The 21885-nt window shown below is 42.1% G+C and overlaps 1 protein-coding gene across 1 annotated transcript; it reads right to left on the minus strand.

Moving 5' to 3' along the window:
* Positions 1 to 1088: 1088 nt before the first annotated feature.
* On the minus strand, positions 1089 to 16059 carry DNAJA1 (DnaJ heat shock protein family (Hsp40) member A1; the record flags this gene model as incomplete). The annotated part of the gene is made up of 8 exons (XM_080708520.1): positions 1089 to 1307; positions 3261 to 3356; positions 3647 to 3767; positions 5512 to 5626; positions 10149 to 10376; positions 11354 to 11458; positions 15613 to 15790; positions 15928 to 16059. The coding sequence occupies 8 exons, from the start codon at positions 16057 to 16059 to the stop codon at positions 1089 to 1091; spliced, it is 1194 nt and encodes a 397-aa protein (XP_080564646.1).
* Positions 16060 to 21885: the final 5826 nt, after the last annotated feature.

Below are 21885 nucleotides of genomic sequence, written 5' to 3' on the forward strand. Positions count from 1 at the left end.
TAAGTGAAATGTATTTTAATTAAAAGCAAATGCTTTGATGAGAAAAAAAAAAAAGCCTGTAGCGACACACTGGAGATGCTTTGTAATCAGTATATTAAGGAGACATTTATACATTTTCAATTGCTTAAATTCTGATACCCAGATTTAAGCATGTGAACATATGACTTTGAAACATACAATTAAAGCTATTCATCATGTTGCTATACTACCAACATTAAATAACAGTTACTTTGGAGCATAAGTCAGGGTTTAAAGTAAGCCTTTAACATATCTAAGGAACACCTTCCTATGTTATACATGCAAATTACTTTTCATGTATAGGTTTCTCCAACTTTAATTTCTAAGTTACCCAACTCTGGAAATCAGTACTCAAGGGTTTATTGTGGCCCAAGTAGGAGGGGAAAAGAATGTAACTACAACTGGTCAATATAGTTCATAATATATATATAGATATATATATTTGTTTTTAAAGATGGCACAGAAGGGAATGCAAATGTACACATGCAAGCCCTTACGAAGCAGCATATTACGATAATCCCTTCTTTAGAAAATTATTTCTATCACTAATACCACAGGCTAAATTATATATTAAGCCACCTTCAAGTAATAGTTGAGGCAACAGAATGCAGAGGCGTCACAATGTGTCCCACGTAATACAAATAACTAGACAGACCAATACTTCTCTACAAATTTTCTGATTGCCAGTTAAATAGAGTTTTAATTCCACAGCTTAACAATGAATGGCCATACACTGAAATCAACACATAAACCTAGCATTTCAATCTAAGCTTGTCCATGTACACAGCTGAAATCAATTACAAGGTATGGTCTAACAGATGCTAGGAGAAATTCATATTAAAGTAGTTTTTACAGGTATTAAACTTCATCTTGCACACTGAAGTCATCATACATACAGGGCAGTCAGAGCTTTTATATTTGTGTTTATTCTTCATTTAACTTTTAAAACACTACTATAATTGAGTATTAAAACAAAAACAATAGCAAGTAGTGAGCATATTATGATTACAGTCCAACTCAATCACTACTGCATATAAAATGCCTGCGGTGAGTGTCTTTCACTGGCCCCATTAAGAGGTCTGACACTGAACACCACCTCTGGGGTGATGTTCATCATCCTCATAAGCTTCTCCATTATAATGGCGCCGTCTTTCCTGATTTGGATCAAAGTCCACCAGTTCTACTTGATCCATATCATCAGTCTCTTCTACTTCCTTCCTCTCAGGTAGGAGTTTTTCCAGCAGAGACAGTTTATCAGGAGAAAGAAAGCCATTTTCAGGAAAGTTTACCTATGGAAAGAAACTTCCACTGTTAAATTATCATGGATCCACCCCACCCCCAGCAAAAAAGACAGGTAACTACATAATCTTTGGGTGAATATACCAATCATAGGTTAGAACACACATTCTAAAAGACAGAGTGCTTAAGATTGAACTACAGTAGAAAAATTATGACTAGCTAGGCTCAGTGGGGTACGACCTATCATTCCAGTACTTGGTAGGCTGAAACAGGAGGATTACAGGTTCCAAGTCCAGCCTCAAACTTAGCTATTCTCTCAGTAATCTTGTGAGACTGAGAAGACCCTGTTTCAAAACAAAAAATAAAAATGGGAGCCAGGTGTGGTGGCACATGCTTGTAATCCCAGCATTTGGGAGGCTGAGACCTGGAGGATCGCGGTTCGTGGACAGCCTCAGCTACTTAGTGAGGCCCTCTGCAACTCAGTGAGACCTGGTTTCAAAATAAAGAATAAAAAATAGGGCAGGGGGTGTACCTCAGAGATCAAATGCCCCTGGGTTCCACCTCCAGACCCGCAAAAAAAAAAAAAAAAAAAAAAAAAAAAAAAAAAATATATATATATATATATATATATAAAAAAAGGGCTAGAGGAGGTGCAGCTCAGAGGCAGAATGCCCCTGGGTTCAAACCCCCAGTGCGCGCGCGCGCGCGCGCACACACACACACACACACACTCACTCTCTGTCTAAAGTCAGGTTTCCCTTCCCCATTGCTGTACTGGGGATGGAACTCAGGGCCACATGCATGTTAGACAAGTGGCTCCATTACTGACTTGCATCCTCAAAATTTTAAAAACTTTTAACCACAGTACATTGGAGTCTCAGACAACAGGAGGATTACAGGTTTGCAGCCAGCTTCAGCTACAACTTAGTGAGACCCTGTTTCAAAATCAGCTACTCAGTGAGGTCCCTCCATAACTTAGTGAGACCTAAGGGATGCCCCTTAGCTCTTATCTCCAGTACTACCAAAAAAATTTTTTTTCCCTGAGACAGTTTGACTAAATTGTCTAAGCTGGCCTTGAATTTATGATCCCTGCCTCAGCCTAAGAGGAGTTGGGTTAAGTCGTCTACAAATATTGCTTTCTTTTTGTGGGTCTGGGGATGGAATCCAGAGGCATTCAACCTCCAAGCTACCACCCTGCCCTATATTTTATACTTTATTCTGAAACAGGGTCTAAGTTGCAGAGGGTTTCACTAAGTAGCTGAGGCTGTCTGCGAACTGCGATCCTCTGGTCTCAGCCTCCCTAATGCTGGGATTACAAGTGGGCACTACCACGCCCGGCTCTAATATTGCTTTATTTACTTTTTTAATACAAGAACCCATCCCCAGTTGAATCTTCTTCGTGTGTGTGTGTGTGTTTGTGTAAGTGTAACTGAGAATTGAACCCAGGGGGCATTTTACCTCCAACCTATTCCCCCATCCCTATTTTTTTATTTTGAAACAGTAACTTAAGTTGCTGAGGCTGGTCATGAACTTGCAATCTTTCTGTCTCAGCCTCTCAAGTATTGGGATTATGACAAACCTATTTATTTATTTATTTATTTATTTATTTATTTATTTATTTATTTAGCGGTACTGGGGATGGAACCCATGGGCATTCTACCTCTGAGCCACACCTCTATTTTTTTATTCTTTATTTTGAAACACTAAGTTGCAAAGGGCCTAAGTAGCTGAGGCTGGCCATGAACCACGAACCTCCTGTTTCAACTTCCCAAATGCTGGGGTACAAACTCAGCTTCTCCTAGTCTATTTTGATGCAAGCAAAAACCCTACCCCCACCCAACTTGTTAATATTCAACACAATAGTAGTATTAGAGATCAATGTATTTCTTCCTGGACAAAGGGGAATATAGCTGAGGTTGGTTGGCACTCAGAAAATATAATTCTGTACTGGATTTTAATAAGATAGGCATTCTCAAATATCCTTGAGTATTTTTACAGCTTACCTTAAACTCGATGATTAGGCGACCCTTTTCATATGGTCTACGGTAAATTGGCATGCCTTCATTTAGCACACACTTTATATCTCCATGCTTGACAATCTGACCTAAAAACAAGTTCTTAGTAAGGTTTCATTGCTACAAGGCAAGGGAAACAAAGAACAACAAAAAATATCCTAGGCTGACAGGAGTAAACTTATACTGCAAAACAGTCCTGACACCTTCCACTTACTGGGTTCTCCAAGGGTTGCCAACAGTCAAGACTTCATCTTAGCCCAGAGAAGGCTATGTAATAACCGAGGAAGACCAGTGTTCTCAGTGCCTATACTTCTTAAGTTATCAGGAGACAAGGAAGTCACTAGAATACGTAGAGAAACTTATCATCTTGTTACCATACCTGGATGAGAAGTGATGACTATGGTTCGGTTATCAAGAGTAGATATTGGCTTTTGGAAGCCACACAATGCTTCAACCAACTGTATGTCCATACACATAAAAAGGTCTTCTCCTCGCCTGTGTTAATATAAACGTGGCACGTGTTTATACCTCTGAAATCACCAATGGTTAGCAATTCTATCTTCTTTAATTAGGCTGTTTCTAGATACCCTTTCTTTCCCAACTCTGCTTCAAAACCTTTTTATACATGCTAGGCAACCCGTACCGCTTAATATTCTTGAACTCTTCGATCAGTAAAAATCTGGTTTCTTGGGTAGGGGAGGCACTCATTAAGACTGTGGCTTAAAGAAAACAAACACTATCCTCTATCAGGATAGAGGACAGTATAGGGCAAACTGTAAAGGACCTGGGCGGGTCCTAGGTTCACAGACTTAGGCTCTGTGAAATTAAGTAATAGAGAGGACCAACTCCAAGGCATAGTAAGAAATTCCTTATTGATGTATATGAAATATTCAGTAGTGTCTAGTAAATTGTGAATGAACATAATCTTGACCTCCAAAGCTACACCCCTGCCCTATTTTTTATTCTTTATTTTAAAATAGGGTCTCACTAAGTTGTGAAGGGCCTCACTAAGTAAGTAGCTGAGGCTGTCTGCGAACCGCAATCCTCCAGTCTCAGCCTCCCAAATGCTGGGATTACAAGCGTTCACCACCATGCCCGGCTTTTTATATTAATAGTCTACTTTCCTTCATGCTTTGACTTTTTTCCCCCAACCCATATTAATGAAACACATTTAAAGGAATGTGTACAGGAAAACTCTTGAAAAAGATTCACAATTATACATCACAGTCTCTAGGCTCAGGCTGTGCTTCAGTTCAAGTCCATTACAAACTCAGTATTAAGTATTTTATAGCAAGCCAGGCATGGTGGTGCATACTTGTAATCCCAGTACTTGGGAGGTTCAGACAGCAGGATCACAGTTTCAAAGCCAATTTCAGCAACTTAGTGAGACCTTGTTTCCAAATAAAAAAGAGTCAAGCTCTGTAGAGTATGTTTATATTCCCAGTACTTGGGAGGCTGGAAAGAGGACTGAAGCCTCAGCCAAGTAGAGATTCTCAGCAACCTAGCAAACCGTTTTCAAAATAAAATAGGGCTGGAGGTGCAGCTCACAGGCCAAATGTTCCTGGGTTCAATCTCCAGTGCTACACACACATATAAGAAAAAAAGGGTTGTGGATGTTATCTCAGAGGTAGAATTCCCCTCAGTTCAATTGCTAGCATCAAAAATAAAACAGGGCTGGGGGGTATAGCCCAGAGGTAGAACATCCCTGGGTTCAATCCCCAGTACCCCCCCCCCAACAACACTAACTGTACACACCTTTCAAATTTCAGATTAAGTAAAAATTTACTCTTGAGACAAAATGTCAAGAGCTAATTCTATTTGTTTTTAGCCTCTTTCATGCCTGAAAGAAGCATGGTTAATAAACTTTTATAAGATAATTATACATGGCCTAACCCTCCTAGTATACTTTCCTAGAAATTTATAGAAATAATATTAAAGGAGTAAGGAAAAACTCATTTAGATTAAAACAAGGCCAGGTGTGGTGGTGCATGCTTGTAATCCCAGCATTTGGGAGGCTGAGACCGGAGGTCAGGGTTTGCAGAGAGCCTCAGCTACTTAGGCCCTCTGCAACTCAGTGAGACCCTGTTTCAAAACAAAGACTAAAAAATAGGGCTGGGGGATATAACCCCTGGGTTTCATCCCTAGTATTGCAAAACAAAACAAAAGCAAAAAAACCAACAACCAAATCCAACCATATAGACAAAATGGCAATTTGAGTGGTTGATTTAAAGCCTTTTACCGAGTAAAAACAGCATGGTCCTTTTGATCTAACACAATGATAATATCTCCTGGCTCCAGTCCTGGCTCTTGGTCTCCTTCACCATGGAATGTTATCTTCTGGCCATCTTTCATGCCTAAAAACAAGATTAATTTGTACTCTTATTGAATATCCAACACTGAGGTAAGAATTCCAAAATCTACTAACACACTGATATGTGTACACAAAAAATTAAATGCTAAAGCCCTTGTGGATACAAAATATCACAGAAACAAGAAGTCTACTTAATTAGAAAGCTATCACATAGTAGAGAATACAAACTCTAGAAGCAAACAGGATAAGGCTTCAAATCTCAAAGCTGCTATTTACTGGTTGGATTACCCTGGGGATGTAAATTGCATAATGTTCCAAGTCTCACAAAGACACCTATCTCATTAGTGACAACATTGTAAGGATTAAATATGTCTATTCTTGCACCACATCCACTGTATTACATAAAAGCCAGTTTCAAATTACTTTTATTAACCTGCAAAGCAGCAACTTAACTTTCTTCTATTATTACTCATTTATAGTAAGAAATCTAGAAATGGATTACAAATACTAAAAAATCTATAATAGCGAGGTATAGTGGTACACACTTGTAATCTCAGTACTTGGGAGGCTGAGAAAGGAGGATTGTGGGTTCATGCCAGCCTCAGCTAATTAGGGAGACCCTCTTTCAAAATAAATAATAAAAACCAGAGCCAGGCATGGTGGTGCACAACACTTGTAACCCTAGTATACTTGTGAGGCTAATGAGACTGGAGGATCACAGGTTCACAGCCAGCCTCAGCTACTTAGAGAAACCCTGTTTCAAAATAAAGAATACTGATGGCGCACGCTTGTAACCCCAACATTCAGGAGAACACTGCGGTTCGCGGACAGCCTCAGCTACTTAGTGAGACCCTTTTTCAAAATAAAGACTAAGCCGGGCGTGGTGGCGCACGCTTGTAATCCCCGCGCTTGGGAGGCGGAGACAGGAGGATTGCGCAGGTTAGAAGCCAGCCGTGCTGGCGTAAGAGACCCTGTTTCAAAAATATAAAGTAGGTCTGGGAGTATATCTCGGAGGTAGAAGGGCTTCCAGGAACCCCAGTACCACAAAAAAAAAAAAAAAAAAAAAAAAAAGACTAAAAAAATAGGGCAGGGGGTGTAGCTCGGGGGCTGAATACCCCTGGGTTCCATCCCCAGACCCGCAAAATAAGTAAATAAATAAATAAATAAAAATAAAAAAATAGGGCTGGGGTTTTAGTTCAGAGGTGGAATGCCCCTGGGTTCAATTCCTAGTTACCACCCCAAAATCTGTCATAATAGGACTGGGGGTGTACAAGGTTAATGGTAGAACACTTGCTCAACATCCACAAGGCCCTCCCTGGGTTTCATTCCTCCTTAGCATTGCAACTCTGCCCCTCCCTCCAAACAATTAAAGGGGGGTACTTAGGCTGAGACAGGAGGATGGGTGGGGGGTTTGTGGACAGCCCCACTTAGTGAGACACTCTGCAACTTAGACCTTGTTTCAAAATAAAAGTGAGGCACTCTGCAACTTAGACCTTGTTTCAAAATAGACAAAAATAGGGCACTATTAGGACACTCCCTTAATCCATCATTAAGGTCAATGTCAAAAATACAGGGAGAATTATCTTTCACTTTTAAAATATCAGTATATTTTTTACTGAGAATTCCTCCAACTCCTACCCCTCTCTGCCCTACTCTGGGGTTCAGGAAGGGCTTGGGCAACATCTCTTTAAACATAACATAAGAAAACCTGTGTTTACAAATTATACTGTGGTAATATCTCCTGATTATTTCCTGAACCAATCATCATTACAGGGTCACTGAACACAAGCAATTTTATTTTACCTTTTTTTTTTTTTTGTAGTACTGAGGATACAACCCAGGGGTATTCTACCTCTATTCTACCATACCCCCAGACCTATTTTATATATATTTTTGGAAATAGGGTCTCACTAAGAGAGCCTCACTAAGTAGCTAAGGCTGACTTCAAACCTGTGCCATTCTCCTGTCTCAGCCTCCCAAGTACTGGGATTACAAGCATGAGGCACCATACCTGGTTTATTTTACTTTTTAGTATAAAAAATATTAAAAATGTAGTAAGTAGTACAATGGACTTGACTTCTATACATACAATCTAGATTCAGTGGTTAACTTGTGACTGATTATTTTTTCTTCTTCTTTATTTTGAAACAAGGTCTCATTAAGTTGCAGAGTGCCTCACTAAGTGGCTGGGGCTGTCCATGAACCTGCAATCCTAACTCAGCCTCCCAAATACTGGGATTACAAGCATGTGTCACCACCCCCGGCTATACAACCTTTTTGTTACATGGCATTTTAAGGCTGAGAGGGCAGGATCCTGGTACAACAGTTCTGAATTCAGCAGGGAATATGTCCCAAGATTTGTACCAAGTACCATAATCTGAGGCTGTAGAAGTCTTTTACATAACGGAATAATATAGCTGAGCGTGGTGGCGTGTAATCCCTGTGCTTGGGAGGCTGAGACAGGAGGATCACACAGGTTCGAAGCCAGCCTCAGCTACGTAGTGAGACCCTGTTTCCAAATAAAATATGAAATAGGTCTGAGAGTATAGCCTGGAGGTAGTAAGCCTCTGGGTTCCACCCCCAGTGCCCCCCCCTCACAGAAAGTAGTATTTGTATATAACCTATACAAGTCTTCCAACAAACTTTAAATCATCTGTTATTTATAATACACAATACAATATAGCTGTTATATCCCAGCATTTGGGAGACTGAGACAGGAATATCTCAGTTCAAGGACAGCTACTACTTAGGCCCTTTACAACTCAGTGAGACTCTGTTTTAAAATAAAGAATAAAAAATAGGACTGGGGGAGTAGTTCAGAGGTAGAATGCCCCTGGGTTTCATCGCCAGTACCACCAAACAAACAAATGAACAAACAAAAAACCAAGACAAAGAAAAAGTCCGTCCCAAGTTATTTTCAACATGAAGTTGGCTGAATCTGCAGAGGCAGAATCCATGGATACAGAAGGCCAATTAATACTATAGCCATTTAATGTAAATACATGTATTAAGGTGGAAATATCATGAGTTCTAGTTCAGTTCTAGTGTAGTATCATACTTTCTCTTTATTAATAGAAAATTGTAAAAGATGATATTCGTAAAATGATACATTTTTCTCTGGGGTTATAACCATTTCTACAATGGATATGCATCACTACAATATATTTAAAGACTAACAAAATCAAGAAAATTATTAAAATCCTAAGAGTATGAAAAGAAAAACCTATAGTTATACATGGTTATCTATATCCTGGAAGTTCTTACAATCAACTAAGAACTACATCATCTGGCCAGGTGTAGTACATGCCTGTAGTGTGCCTCAGCTATGTAGGAGACTGCGATGGGGATGGTTTAAACACAAAGGTTGTTGAGCAACCTAGTGAGATTCCCCCCCAAAAGGGAGGGGGAGCTTAGAGCATTTAATACAATAATGAGCAGAAGAGAATTACAAACGGACGAACAGAGTCAGGCATAGTGGCATGTGCTTGTAATCCCAGAATTTGGGAGGCTAAGACAGGAGGATTGCAGTTGGCAGACAGCCTCAGCTACTTAGTGAGGCCCTGTTTCAAAATAAAGAATAAAAATAGGGCTAGGTGTAGCTTGGAGGTAGAATGCTCAGGGGTTCCATCCCCAGTATGCCCCCCCCACCCAAGACAAATAGACATATATATATATATATGTATTTTGGTGGTACTGGGGATGGAACCCTTCTACCTCCAGGCTACATTCTGAGACCTATTTTTTATATTTTTATTTGGAAACAGGGTCTCTTAAGCCAGCGAGGCTGGCTTTGTCCTCCTGTCTCCACCTCCCAAGCAGGGGGATTACAAGCATACACCACCACGCCTGGCACAATTAGAGATAATTTAAACGTGTGTGGTGCGGGGTAGGTACTGGGGATTGGACCCAGGGGCATTCTACCTCTGAGCTTTACTCCCAGCCCTATTTTTTTTTTAAAGGTTTATTTTGAAACAGTGTCTTACTAGGTTGATGAGTCTCGCACTACATGCTGAGGCTGTCCTTGAACCGGCTGACCTCCTGTCTCAGCCTCACAAGTACTGGGATTACAAATGTGTACAACCACACTGGGCAAATTTAACTACTTTTAAAAATGATGCAATTATGGTTTAACAGTAAAATTAATTATTATTATTATTATTATTATTATTATTATTATTATTATTATTTTGCGGGTCTGGGGATGGAACCCAGGGGCATTTGACCTCCGAGCTACACCCCCCTGCCCTATTTTTTTTATTTATTTTGAAACCGGGTTTCACTGAGTTGCAGAGGCCTCACTAAGTAGCTGAGGCTGTCCGCGAACCGCGATCCTCCAGGTCTCAGCCTCCCGAATGCTGGGATTACAAGCGTGCGCCACTGCGCCCGGCGTAAAATTAAATTATATACAACATTATTCTATCATTTAGAGTATGACTTTTAGGTAGAGATAATTCAAGATCATACATAAAACCTATTAAAGGCAGGTTTAAAAAAATCCTAATAGTAATATTAATAAAATTATCAAGGCACTAAGACCTCAGTCAGGGAAGTGGACTAGAACTTACCTTTGTCAATATGAACTTCTAGAATCTTCTTCTCTCGAACTATCTTCCTTCCATTGCAGCTTTTACATCTATCTTTAGGACTGATCCGTTCCCCATGGCCCTGGCACTCCATGCACACGGACTGAATTTGCTGAACCATTCCAGGTCCTATCTGGTGAATTCTTATTTGCATTCCAGTACCTCGGCAATTGGGACAGCACTCTACTGCTCCTTTCTTACCACCTCGACCTAAGAATTTAAAAGAATTCAGTAGCACATTAACAGTAGTGATGTTTAGTAAGATTCCTAGATAATATAAGTCGTTTGGACTGCTGCCCTTAAAAATGCACAACTCAGACTTTGTTAAGAAGGCATTTCAGAATTCTTTAATTTTTTTGGTACTAGGGATTGAACCCATAGGCATTCTACCTCCAAGCTACACTCCCAAACCAATTTTATTTGTATTTTAGCCTGATTTTATTTGCAAACAGGGTCTCACTACGTTGCTGAGAACCTTGCTAAGTTGCCAAGGCTGGCTTTCAACCTGTGATCCTCCTGTCTCAGCCTCCCCAAAGTACTGGGATTACTCCGACAGGCTAAAATTCTGTTTTCAAACACATGCTCCTACAGCACCAATCTGTAGGAACCAGTTTATTTATGAAAGGTAATTTTAATAAATTTATTTTTTAGAAGATACTATTTCCAACAAATAACTTATATTAATTGAAAAAATTAGTTTGAGCTCAACTACATTTAAGATACACATAGAAAAAGATGCTATTTTGTTAATCTTTCTGTAGGTGGTAAATTCAGCTGTTTTTTTTATACTTCCACTGCAAGATGTATGCAGTGCACATCTCTCAGCTTTACTATTCAGAAAGTCTTCAGCTCCATTTTGTTATATAAAAGATATTAAAAAGCCAGGCATGGTGGTGCACGCTTCTAATCCCAGCATTCGGAAGACTGAGACTGGAGGATCGCGGTTTGTGGAAAGCCTCAGCTACTTAGTGAGGCTCTCAGCAATTTAGTGAGACCCTGTTTCCAAATAAAATACAAAGCAGGCCTGGGAGTATAGTCCAAAGGTAGAAAGCCTCTAGGTTCCATTCCCAGCACCACAAAAAATAAATACAAATAGGGCTGGGGTGTAGCTTGGGAGGTACAACGGCCCGAGTTCCATCCCTAGTACCGAAAAAAAAAAAAAAAAAAAAGATATTAAAAGACCATACCTTCACATTTGTCACAAATCACATTCTTTTGCAGAGCCAGTTTTCTTGTTGCACCATTATATAAATCTTCTAAGGTTACAGAGAGCTGATGCACAACATTTTTACCTAGAACAAAACAATGCTCATTAAAATCCATCTAAAATGCAGTTATTTATGCTGAAGGCACTAAAAAAATGGTGGATAATGAAAGATGAGCCTCTTAAGTGTCCATCTGTTGAGTACCTATTGACACAGAATGTTACCAAATCATCATCTATGATCTTCAAACTAATTACAGATAAGAAAGACTAGGTCAGAGAATAAGTAATCTGCCTTAAGGACATAAATGTGGCTATCTCAAAAATATGACAATCAAAATCCACAAAATCACTAAACATTAAGTAAGCACATTTCATGATAATCTAAATATATATTTTTGTCACAGTACATTCTTCACTGATTTAACTTAGTATTATGTTAAGCAACATGGCCAATTACTTCATCTGAACTTTCTTCAGCACAGTAAATTGCTATTAATCAAGATTGGCTGGATGCTGGGCATGGTGGTGCCCACTTGTAATCCCAGCATTCGGGAGGCAGAAACCAGTTCAAGTACAGCCTCAGCTACTTATCTAGGCCCTTGGCAACTCAGTGAGACCCTTTATAAAAAATAAAAGACTAAAAAATAGGACTACGGTATAGCTTAGAGGTAGAATCCCCTGGGTTCCACCCCCAGAACTGCAAAAAGGGAAAAAAAAAAAAAAAAAATAGATTGGCTGGGGGAAAGCCAATATTGACACACCAATAAAATATCAATTTCTAGTTCTCCCTGATTCAGTAAAAAGCCAACAACGATGGCATTAAAGGATGATTCATTTCCCTCATATCCTTCAATTTGTTGGCATTGTCCCACAGAACTTTCTAGATAAAAATGTTCTATTTAGATAATATAGCAGCCAGTATCCACACACATTGGGCATATAAGTGTAGTGACAAATGCAACAAAAGAGCTGTATTTTTCTCTAAATTTATTTTTGTGATACTAGAGATTGAACCCAAGGGAGTTCTAGCTCCAAGCTATACCCTCTGCCGCCCCCCTTTGTGGGTCTGGAATCCAGAAGCATTTGACCTCTTAGCTACATCCCCTGCCCTATTTTTTATTCTTTACTTTGAAACAGGGTCTCACTAAGTTGCAGAGGGCCTAAGTAGCTGAGGCTGTCCGCGAACCGAACCGCGATCCTCTGATCTCAGCCTCCCAAATGCTGGGATTACAAGCGTACGCCACCACGTCCAGCTACCCTCTGCCCTTTTTATTTTCTTGTTTTTGGAACAGGATCTTGTTAGGATGGTGAGTCTCCCTAAGTTGCTGAGGCTGGTCTTGAACCCGTGATCCTCTTGTCTCAACCTCTCAAGTACTAGAATTAAGAGGCATGTGCCACCATGTCCGGCAAATTAAAGATCCACAATGTGGTAAGTAGTTAAAAGGGGTGCCATACCTCACTATTATTAGAACAGGAAGTGAAGTTTGAGATCCCTTAAGGACAGAGTATAGAAATGAAACTCTTCACAGTAGTTAGTTAATAAGTTCCTAGCTAACGATCTTTCGATAAGGACTTTATCCACCACAAAACAGCACTGCCTTATGCCTAAATGAAAAAAGTCCTCAAATGTCTTTTTGTACAGCATGCCTAAATCAACATCTTTATTTTCTAAAGTGCCGACAACTATATCTTTCTGGCCCTTATCTCCAACTTTGGGTTCTGTATACAAATAGGCCATACAGATGGTTTAGGCATGCTGAATGCTGCCCTTCTCATTGTTAACTTGCAGATTGGGACTGAATCCAGAGTGTTCTTCCTGAGATATATCCCCAACCCTTCTATATTTATTTTGAGGCTCTAAGTTGAACAGGCTGTTTCAAACTCACAATCCTCCTGTGTCTTAGGCCTTTGAGGTAGCTGGGATTGTAGGCACATGCCACTGCATCCAGCTGCTATTTTATTTTATTGTGGGCCTAGGGATAGAACCCTTGGGCATTTGACCTCCAATCTACACCCCCTTCCCTGTTTTTTTATTCTTTATTTTGAAACAGGGTCTCAATAGCTGAGGATGTCAGTGAACCGCAATGTTCTGGTCTCAGCCTCCTGAATGCTGGGATTATAAGCGTGTGCCACCACACCTGGCAGTGGTATAAAATGTTTTATTTTATATAGCGTGTACAAAAGGAAAAATAAAGCTTTCATAGTTTCATTCAAGTGCACTTTCAAAAAAAAAATCTCACTGACCTAAACCACACAGAAGCAGGTCAGTGACAACTTTTAAGACAATTCTTGAGCCGGGCGTGGTGGTGCACACTTGTAATCCCAGCATTTGAGAGGCTAAGACAGGAGGATCGTGCAGGTTCGAAGCCAGCCTTACCTACTTAGTGAGGCGCTTTGCAACTCAGTGAGACCCTGTTTCAGAATAAAGAATAAAAAATAGGGCTAGTGGTGTAGCCCGGAGGTAGAAAGCCCCTGGGTTTCATCCCCAGTACCAAAAAAGAGGACAATTCTTTATTTTAAAAAAGGTAAATAGCCGGGCGTGGTGGTGCACGCTTGTAATCCCTGCACTTGGGAGGCAGAGACAGGAGGATCGCGCAGGTTCGAAGCCAGCTGCGCGCGCTGGCTTAGGAGACCCTTTCCAAATAAAAAGATGTAAAAATAGGTCTAGGAGAATAGCCCGGAGGTAGAAGGGCTTCCAGGAACCCTAGTATCCCCCCCCCCCCAAAAAGTAAATAAAGTTGGGAGTGAAGCACACCTGTAATCAAGGATGGAAGGTTTAAAATTAGCCCCAGCAACTTCTTAGTGAGACTTTTTACCAAAATAAAGAGTTGGATGTCGCTGGGCGTGGTGGCGCACGCTTGTAATCCCCACGGTTGGGAGGCTGAGACAAGAGGATCACACGGGTTCGAAGCCAGCCTTAGCTACTTAGACCCTGTTTCCAAAAAAAAAAAAAAAAGTCTGGGAGTATAGCCCGGAAGTAGAAAGCCTCTGGGTTCCACCCCCAGTACCACAAAGAGTTGGGGGTGTAGCCCTGAGGTAGAATGCGTCTGGGTTCAATCCTCAGTATTAAAAAAGCTGGGCCTGGTGGCACATGCTTATAATCCCAGTACTTGGGAGACAGACATGAGGATCTGGGTTTGCAGTCAGCTTCAGCTAGTAGGGTCCTCCAAACTTAGTGAGACCCTGTTTCAAAATAAAGAATGCCCCCCCCTCAAGTTCCTTCTCCAGTAAAACACACACATATAAAGAAAAGGTAAATGAAAAACTGCTACCATTTTTCTGTAGGATAAATCATCTTAATGATTTACTAAAACAAGTGATTTGGACTGATTTTCTTTCTAGTAAACTCGGACAATTCGTTTTAAAATTGGGTCTATTCATCAGCCTTTGTTTATATACACCATACTGAGAATAAAGTGAGATTGACTCTTCTTGACTGGAACACTATATTCCTATGAACAACTGTACAGTCTGCTGACTACCTTTCTACTAAATATTAAATTTTAAATTTATGTATTCTGAGGTAAAAAACTCAATCAGGACTTAATATTTATTTGAAGCCTGTGTTTTCAGTCTTGGCTCTATTGTTTGGTCACTACATAAGCTTGGGAAGTTTTAGGTTTCTAAATGTTAAGTCACCTGACTGAAAAAGGCCATTGTAGTTCCAGGACCAGGGGACTCAAGATTTTAAAAGAGGCTTTAAAAATTATGGTGCATGTTTTGTTCCCTTAATGTTTGGTACCTTACTGCCCAAGGGCTTAGAAGCACTCATTTGTTACCACTTGATTTGCTTAGCTATTTTTAGTTACACTGAATCTCATTTTTAAAACACCATAAATAAGCCAGGATGGTGGCGTAATCCCCACCTTAGGAGGCTGAGACAGGAGGATCGCACAGGTTCGAAGCCAGCCTCAGCTACTTAGTGAGACCCTGTTTCCAAATAAAATATAAAATGGGTCTGGGAGTATAGCCCGGAGGTACAAAACAAAAACAAAACAAAACAAACAAAAAACCACCATAAATAAAAGAGGCAGTTTATGCTCAGTCTGAAACTTTTTTTGAAACAGGGTCTAAGTGTGGAGGGCTGCGAACCCAATCCTCCTGTCTCAGCCCCCCCCCACCAATGCTGGGAGTCTGAAACATCAACACACTAACAAGCAAGCACTTAAAGTGGGTGAATTCTCAAAACTTTGCTTTGACCAACAGCTACTCTAATTTGCTGTATGTAGACTTTCTTACCTCTTCTTTCTCTCTGCATCCTTCCTCCTCCTCCAAAAAACATATCGAAGATGTCCATAGGGGAGCCAAAACCACCACCTGCTCCACCCTCCTTAATTGCCTGTTCTCCTCCTTTGTCATATAATTCCCTTTTCTTGGCATCTGAGAGAACTTCATAAGCTTGCGAAATCTGTTTAAACTGTTTGATAAAAAAAGAATAATTTCATTTTTAAAATAACATTAAAAAGCAGAGCTGCTACATTAGATACATTCAAATTCAAACAGAATGTACACAAAGCAAAAATCTATTGATATATTTGTGAGTATATTACTTGCCTTTTCTCCTTCATTGGGATTCTTATCAGGGTGGTACTTCAAGGCCAGCTTCCTATATGCCTTTTTCAATTCTTCCTGGGTGGCATTGGGTTTAACTCCCAAAACATCATAATAAGTAGTTTCTTTCACCATTTTCTACAGCCTGAAATAAGAAAATGCAGTATTAACCAGTTTCCAACTGGTAGTTTTTACTTACTAGTAAAGTTAGAGGTTGGGCAGAGCAAATCAGTTCTTTACCAAATCTAATTTTAACACTACCACCTAACTAGGCACGGTGACACACACCTGTAATCCCAGTACCGGTGAGGCTGAGACAGGAGGATAGCAGGTTCAAGAACAACCTCAGCAGCTTAGCAAGGCACTCTGCAACTCAGTGAGACCTTGTTTCCACATAAAAAGTAAAACGGGGCTGCGGTATAGTTAAGAAGTAAAATGTTCCTGGTTCAATCCCCAGCACCACACAAAAAAGGAGAAGGGAAAAATACCATGTTTGCTAAACTTCACATATAGGTAATAATTCCTGTAATAATTCAGCTATAAATTGTAACAGACTGAAAGAAGCTAATAATTATCAAGGAGTTAAAAAACCTTCTTAGCAGCTGGTTCCCACTCTCCCACACTAAAGCTTCCGTCCTGTAATCTGGATTCTTCCGGTTCCCCTTTCCCCCCAGGTGGTGACAGCAGTAGTCGAAAGGGGGGCACTATTGGGCTCATTCCATCGGTTACCACATTATCACCGTCTTTGGCACATCTACTATACGCCACACTGTTTCTTAAAAAAAAAAAAAAGGCACTAGGGCACAAGGGGTGAGGGAGTAGCTCATGACACCGGCTCCTGGGAGCCGGTGCCTCGGCCCACAATCATCAGGCACGCTTTTGTCACAGCGCTTACAGCTCCCGCAGTCGATGGCCGAGCCCTCCACGTCCCTAGGCTCCCCCGTACTTGGCACCGACCGTTAAGGTTTCCTTCCTTTCTCCCTCCCACTCTGGATCGAAGAGGTGGCGAGGTAGGGCCAGCCCTCAACAAAGAGAAGGAGGGGAGGCGAGCGAGGCCCGGCTCCTCCCGAGCCCCTCGCCCAGCCCTCCGCGCGTGCGCGTGCGCGCAGCCCAGCCCCCCCCCCCGGGGCGAGCGCGGGGGCGCGCACGGAGGGGCCGAGGGCCGCAGCCCCGGGCGGGCTCCGGCGGGGCGGGCGAGGCTCGGGAACGGCCTCGGGCCACTCACCGCGCCCCGGGGATGGCTGGCCGGGCCTCCGCATCAGCCCTCCAAACGGGGGTCATGGATGCTGGAACCGACACCCTCCCGCCCACGCGGGGCCAACCGCCTCCCAACTGCAGACCACCCGGCTCCCGGGCGCGCCGAGGGCGCCGGCCGGGCACCAGGGGAAGCGCGAGGGCTGAAACTCACCGGTGAGCGGGCTGGCGCCGGCGTGAGGGAGCGGGAAGGAGCGCGGAGCCGTGTGCAGCTGGGGCAGCCGCCGCTCCTCCGCCTCTCACCGAGCGTTCTGGAAAGTTCCGCCCGGGCGCCGCAGCCGTCGTCTTTTGTAGCCGAGCCCGGGCGCGTCATTCGCCGGAAGTCCCGCCCCTCCGGCCGCTGCCACCGCCCCGCGGTTACCTGGGCAACGGCGCGGGGGCGCGCGGGCTGGGGAGGGCTGTGCCCCGGGGCCTGGTGGGGGTGGGCGCAGGCCCGGTTCTTGAGGCTCGTGGAACCTTCTGGAGCCTTTTTCTCCGCCCGGCGGCCCGGCTGGAGCGGGCGGAGGCCGGGACCTGGGCGGGACGAGGCCGCTCGGGCTCCCAGACCAGCGGGGCAGCTGCCGCCGCTCGGGAGGACTGGGTCCCGGGCGGGAGCTGTGTGCGGAAGGGGCACCTTTGGGAACAAAGCCCCTCCCCGCCCCCGCGCCGCGTCCGCCTCTCGGCGTCTCTGACCCGCGTTAGTTCCGAGCCCGGAGCTTCTGGGAACTGGTTGTGCAAGAAATGCTGAGCAAGCGGGCCTACTCCTGGACTAGCGCAGAGGCTCGGGATGGCGCTCGGCTCCACGTGCAGCCCGGGGCCTCGTCCTTCACCAAGCCCGGAGGTTGTCAGAGCCCTTTGCTGAAGTCCAGGCCCCTGGGCACAGGTCACCTGCCTTTGTGTTGAGGGAAGGGGCCTGGTAAACCCGGAGACAGCTGAAATGCCTTCATGCACACTGAAGACAATGGATTCTAGTTAGGCTTCCAGTTTGGTTTCAGAGTTGTAGAAAGAGAGGTTACATCATCATCATCATCATCATCATTATTATTATTATTATTATTATTATTATTATTATTAGTCTGGGGATGGAACCCAGGGGCATTTGACCTCTGAGCTACACCTCCTGCCCTAATTTTTATTCTTTATTTTGAAACCGGGTCTCACTGAAATGCAGAGGGCCTCACTAAGTAGCTGAGGCTGTCTGTGAACTGCGATCCTCCAGTCTCAGCCTCCCTAATGCTGGGATTACAAGCGTGTGCCACCACGCCCGGCTACGTTTTTATTATTTGACCTCACTTTTTTGTACCGGGGATTGAACCCAGAGCCATCCTACCTCCAAGTTAGACCCCTAACCCGGTATTATTTTCTTTATCCCCTTCGCTTTCCCTCCTCCCCTACACCCACCCATCCTTCCTTGGAACTTGGGGATTGAACCCAGATCCAAATATGCTAGGCAAGCTTTCTTCCATTGAGCTACATCCCCAATCCTCAGGGAAAGTTTTCTTGTGAAAATGGCAATTGAAGTGAGTTTTGAAGGAAGAAGAGTATCTTAGCAACAGACAAAGCTCAAGGGAAAACTAGGGTGTGAAATATGATTTTTTAGGAAATTGCTAGTAATCAGATGTATCCAGAGCTGAGTGAGCTGGACTAGCTGAAGGTGAGATTTCAATGCGAGTTGACAATATGTTCTTCACCGCTTGGTATATCTTGCTGAGCCCATAATCCTAGTACTTGGGAAGCTGAGACAGGAGGATGGCAAGTTCAAGAACAACCTCAGTAAGTATGATTAAACTGCATTCCATTCCAAACTGGGCACAGTGATACACACCTGTAATCCCAGTATTTGGGAGGCTGAGACAGGAGGATCACAGGTTTGTAGCCAGGCTCAGCAAACTATAAGGCCCTCTGCAATTTAGTGAGACCCAATTTCAAAATTAAAAAAAAAAAAGGGCTAGGAGTGTAGCACAGAGGTAGAATGCTTCAGGGTTCAACCCCTAGCATCATAAAAAACAAACCAAAAAACCGTACCTACACATATATAAAAACAAAAACAAAAACAAACAACCCATGTATTCTAGTTACATATAACTGTGTTCAGTTTTATTACCACTCTGGGTTTTTTGTTTGTTTGTTTGTTTGTTTGTTTTTGCGGTACTGGGGATGGAACCCAGGGGCATTCTACCTCTGAGCTACACCTCCAGCTCTAATTTTTAGTCTTTATTATTTTGAAACAAGGTCTCACTGAATGGCAGAGGGCCTCACTAAGAGGCTGAGGCTGGCCATGAACTGCGATCCTCCTGTCTCAGCCTATCAAATGCTGGGATTACAAGTGTGTGCCACCATGCTTGGCTATTACTCTGTGTTTTTATTTTGGCTGACAGGCACGTAATTTTATTTTATTTATTTTTAATTTAATTTTTGCAGGGATTGGACCCAGGGACATTCTACCACCGAGCTACACCCCCAGCCCTATTTTTATTCTTTATTTTGAAACAGAGTCTAAGTTGCACAGGGCCTCATAAATTGCTGAGGCTAGGGGCAATCCTTTGATTCTCCAGTCTCATTCTCCCAAGTACTAGGATTACAAGCATGAGCCACCAAATTGGGCTAGCTTTTTCTTTTTTTAAATAACACTTTTTTTTCCTACCATCCTCGGCTGGCACTTAATTTTTCAATCTTAGGTGTTACCTTCTCAAGTATCACCTTTGGTATAACATTAATTAATTAGTTTTTTCAGTACTGAGGATTGAACCTGGAGACATTCTACCTCAGAGCTACACTACCAGCTCTATTTTTCTAAATTTATTATTATTATCATTGTTATGATTATTTGGGTGGTACTGGGGTTCCTGGAAACCCTTCTACCTCCGGGCTACACTCCCAGACCTATTTTATACTTTTTTATTTGGAAAAAGGGTCTTTTAAGCCAGAGCCGCTGGCTTCGAACCTGCGTGATCCTCCTGTCTCTGTCTCTCAAGCGCAGGGATTACAAGCGTGCACCACCATGCCCGGCTTAATTTTTTTTTTGAAGATTTAAAGAAGTTTATTAAAAGATAGAAATACAGAAAATAGAAATACAGTCCCATGCCAAAATGGCATGAGGGGGTGACTCAAAATGAATACACCCTTAATTAATTATTTTGAAACAAGGTCTCCCTAAGTTGCAGAGGGCCTCACTAAATAGCTGAAGCTGGCTTCGAACCTGTGATCCTACTTTCTCAGCCTTCCAAGTACTAGGATTACAAGCATGAGCCACCACATCCAGCTAGCTTTTTCTTTTTTTAAACACTTTTTTTTGCAGTGTTGGGCGTGAGTACTGGGGACTGAACACCGGACATTCTACCTTTGAGCTGCACCCAGTACCCCCTCACAAATAATGTGACAAATGTGAGCAAATAATGTAATACATGATAAAAAGGGAAGACTATCTTGTACTGAGAAGGGGAGCTTTGAAGCATGCAGATGAGTATACCAAACAGAGAGACCAGCAAGTGTGAAAGCATGAACAATTAGTAAAAATCAATAGCTAAATAATATTCATGTAGTAACAGTCCTAAAGTTCCTACTTCGTAACATGAACCTGTCAATCCAACATAATAAACACAAATATACAATAACATCTAAATATATAAACCAGGAGTTTTCGCGATAAGATGCCAATTTCCTAAATATTGCCATGCTTAGTCTTTCTGTCTCAGGAACATCTGAAATTCCCAGAACTTAGAGAAAGATCCAGGTGTGATAGAAGCTTGCACATACCTCCTTAAAATTGCCAGCCTAACACTTATGAAATATAATATTGAAAATACTTTAAACGTTCACAAGTTCATATATTAAATGAGCTTAATTCATCATTTAAAAAATAAGGGCCACAAAAGTTGATTTTTTAAAAAAGGAAAAATATGTACTTATTGCTTGTATATATGGAGAGTATTTCTGAAGGACACATGGTAATTTGCAGTGTGGAAGCCTGTTGGGACTGGATAGAGGTAAATTAGAGAGAAACATTTCACAATATACCATTGTTTAACTTTTGAATTTTTTACCCATTTGGACATAGTATTTACTATAAAATTAAAATTAAACTTATTTGTTTTAACTGGAATTATTTTTTCCTTTTTCCTTTTTTGGTGGTACTGGGGATTGAACATAGGTATATTGTACCTCTGAGATAAACCACCAGCCCTATTTTTTTAGTTTTTATTTTGAGACAGGGTCTCACTAAGTCACAGAGGGTCCCAATAAGTAGCTAAAGCTGGATGCCAACACCTTGTTACCCCAGCTTACCAAGTACTGGGATTACAAGTGTTTGCCACCATGCTTGGCTAGACTGAGGATTTAACCCAGGGGGATTCTACTCCAAGATATACTCCCAGCCCCTTTTTTATTTTATTTATTTATTTTTTTGGTACTGGGGGTGGAACCCAGTGGCATTCTATCTCTGAGATACACCCCACAGCCCTATTTTTTATTTTTTATTTTAAAACCGATTCTCACTGAGTTGCAAAGGGCCTCACTAAGTAGATGAGGCTGGCCACGAACTGTGATCCTTCTATCTCAGCCTCCAGAGTGCTGGGATTACAAGCGTGCACCACCACACCTGGCTTTAATAATTTTTTTTTGTGTGTGTGTGTGTGCTACTGAGGATGGAACCCAGGTGCTTTTCTACCTCCGGGCTATACTCCCAGAACTATTTTATACTTTATTTGGAAACAGGGTCTCACTAAGTTG

The sequence above is a fragment of the Muscardinus avellanarius genome, assembly GCF_963383645.1.
Source record: "Muscardinus avellanarius genome assembly, chromosome: 13".
Classification (NCBI taxonomy): Eukaryota; Metazoa; Chordata; class Mammalia; order Rodentia; family Gliridae; genus Muscardinus; species Muscardinus avellanarius.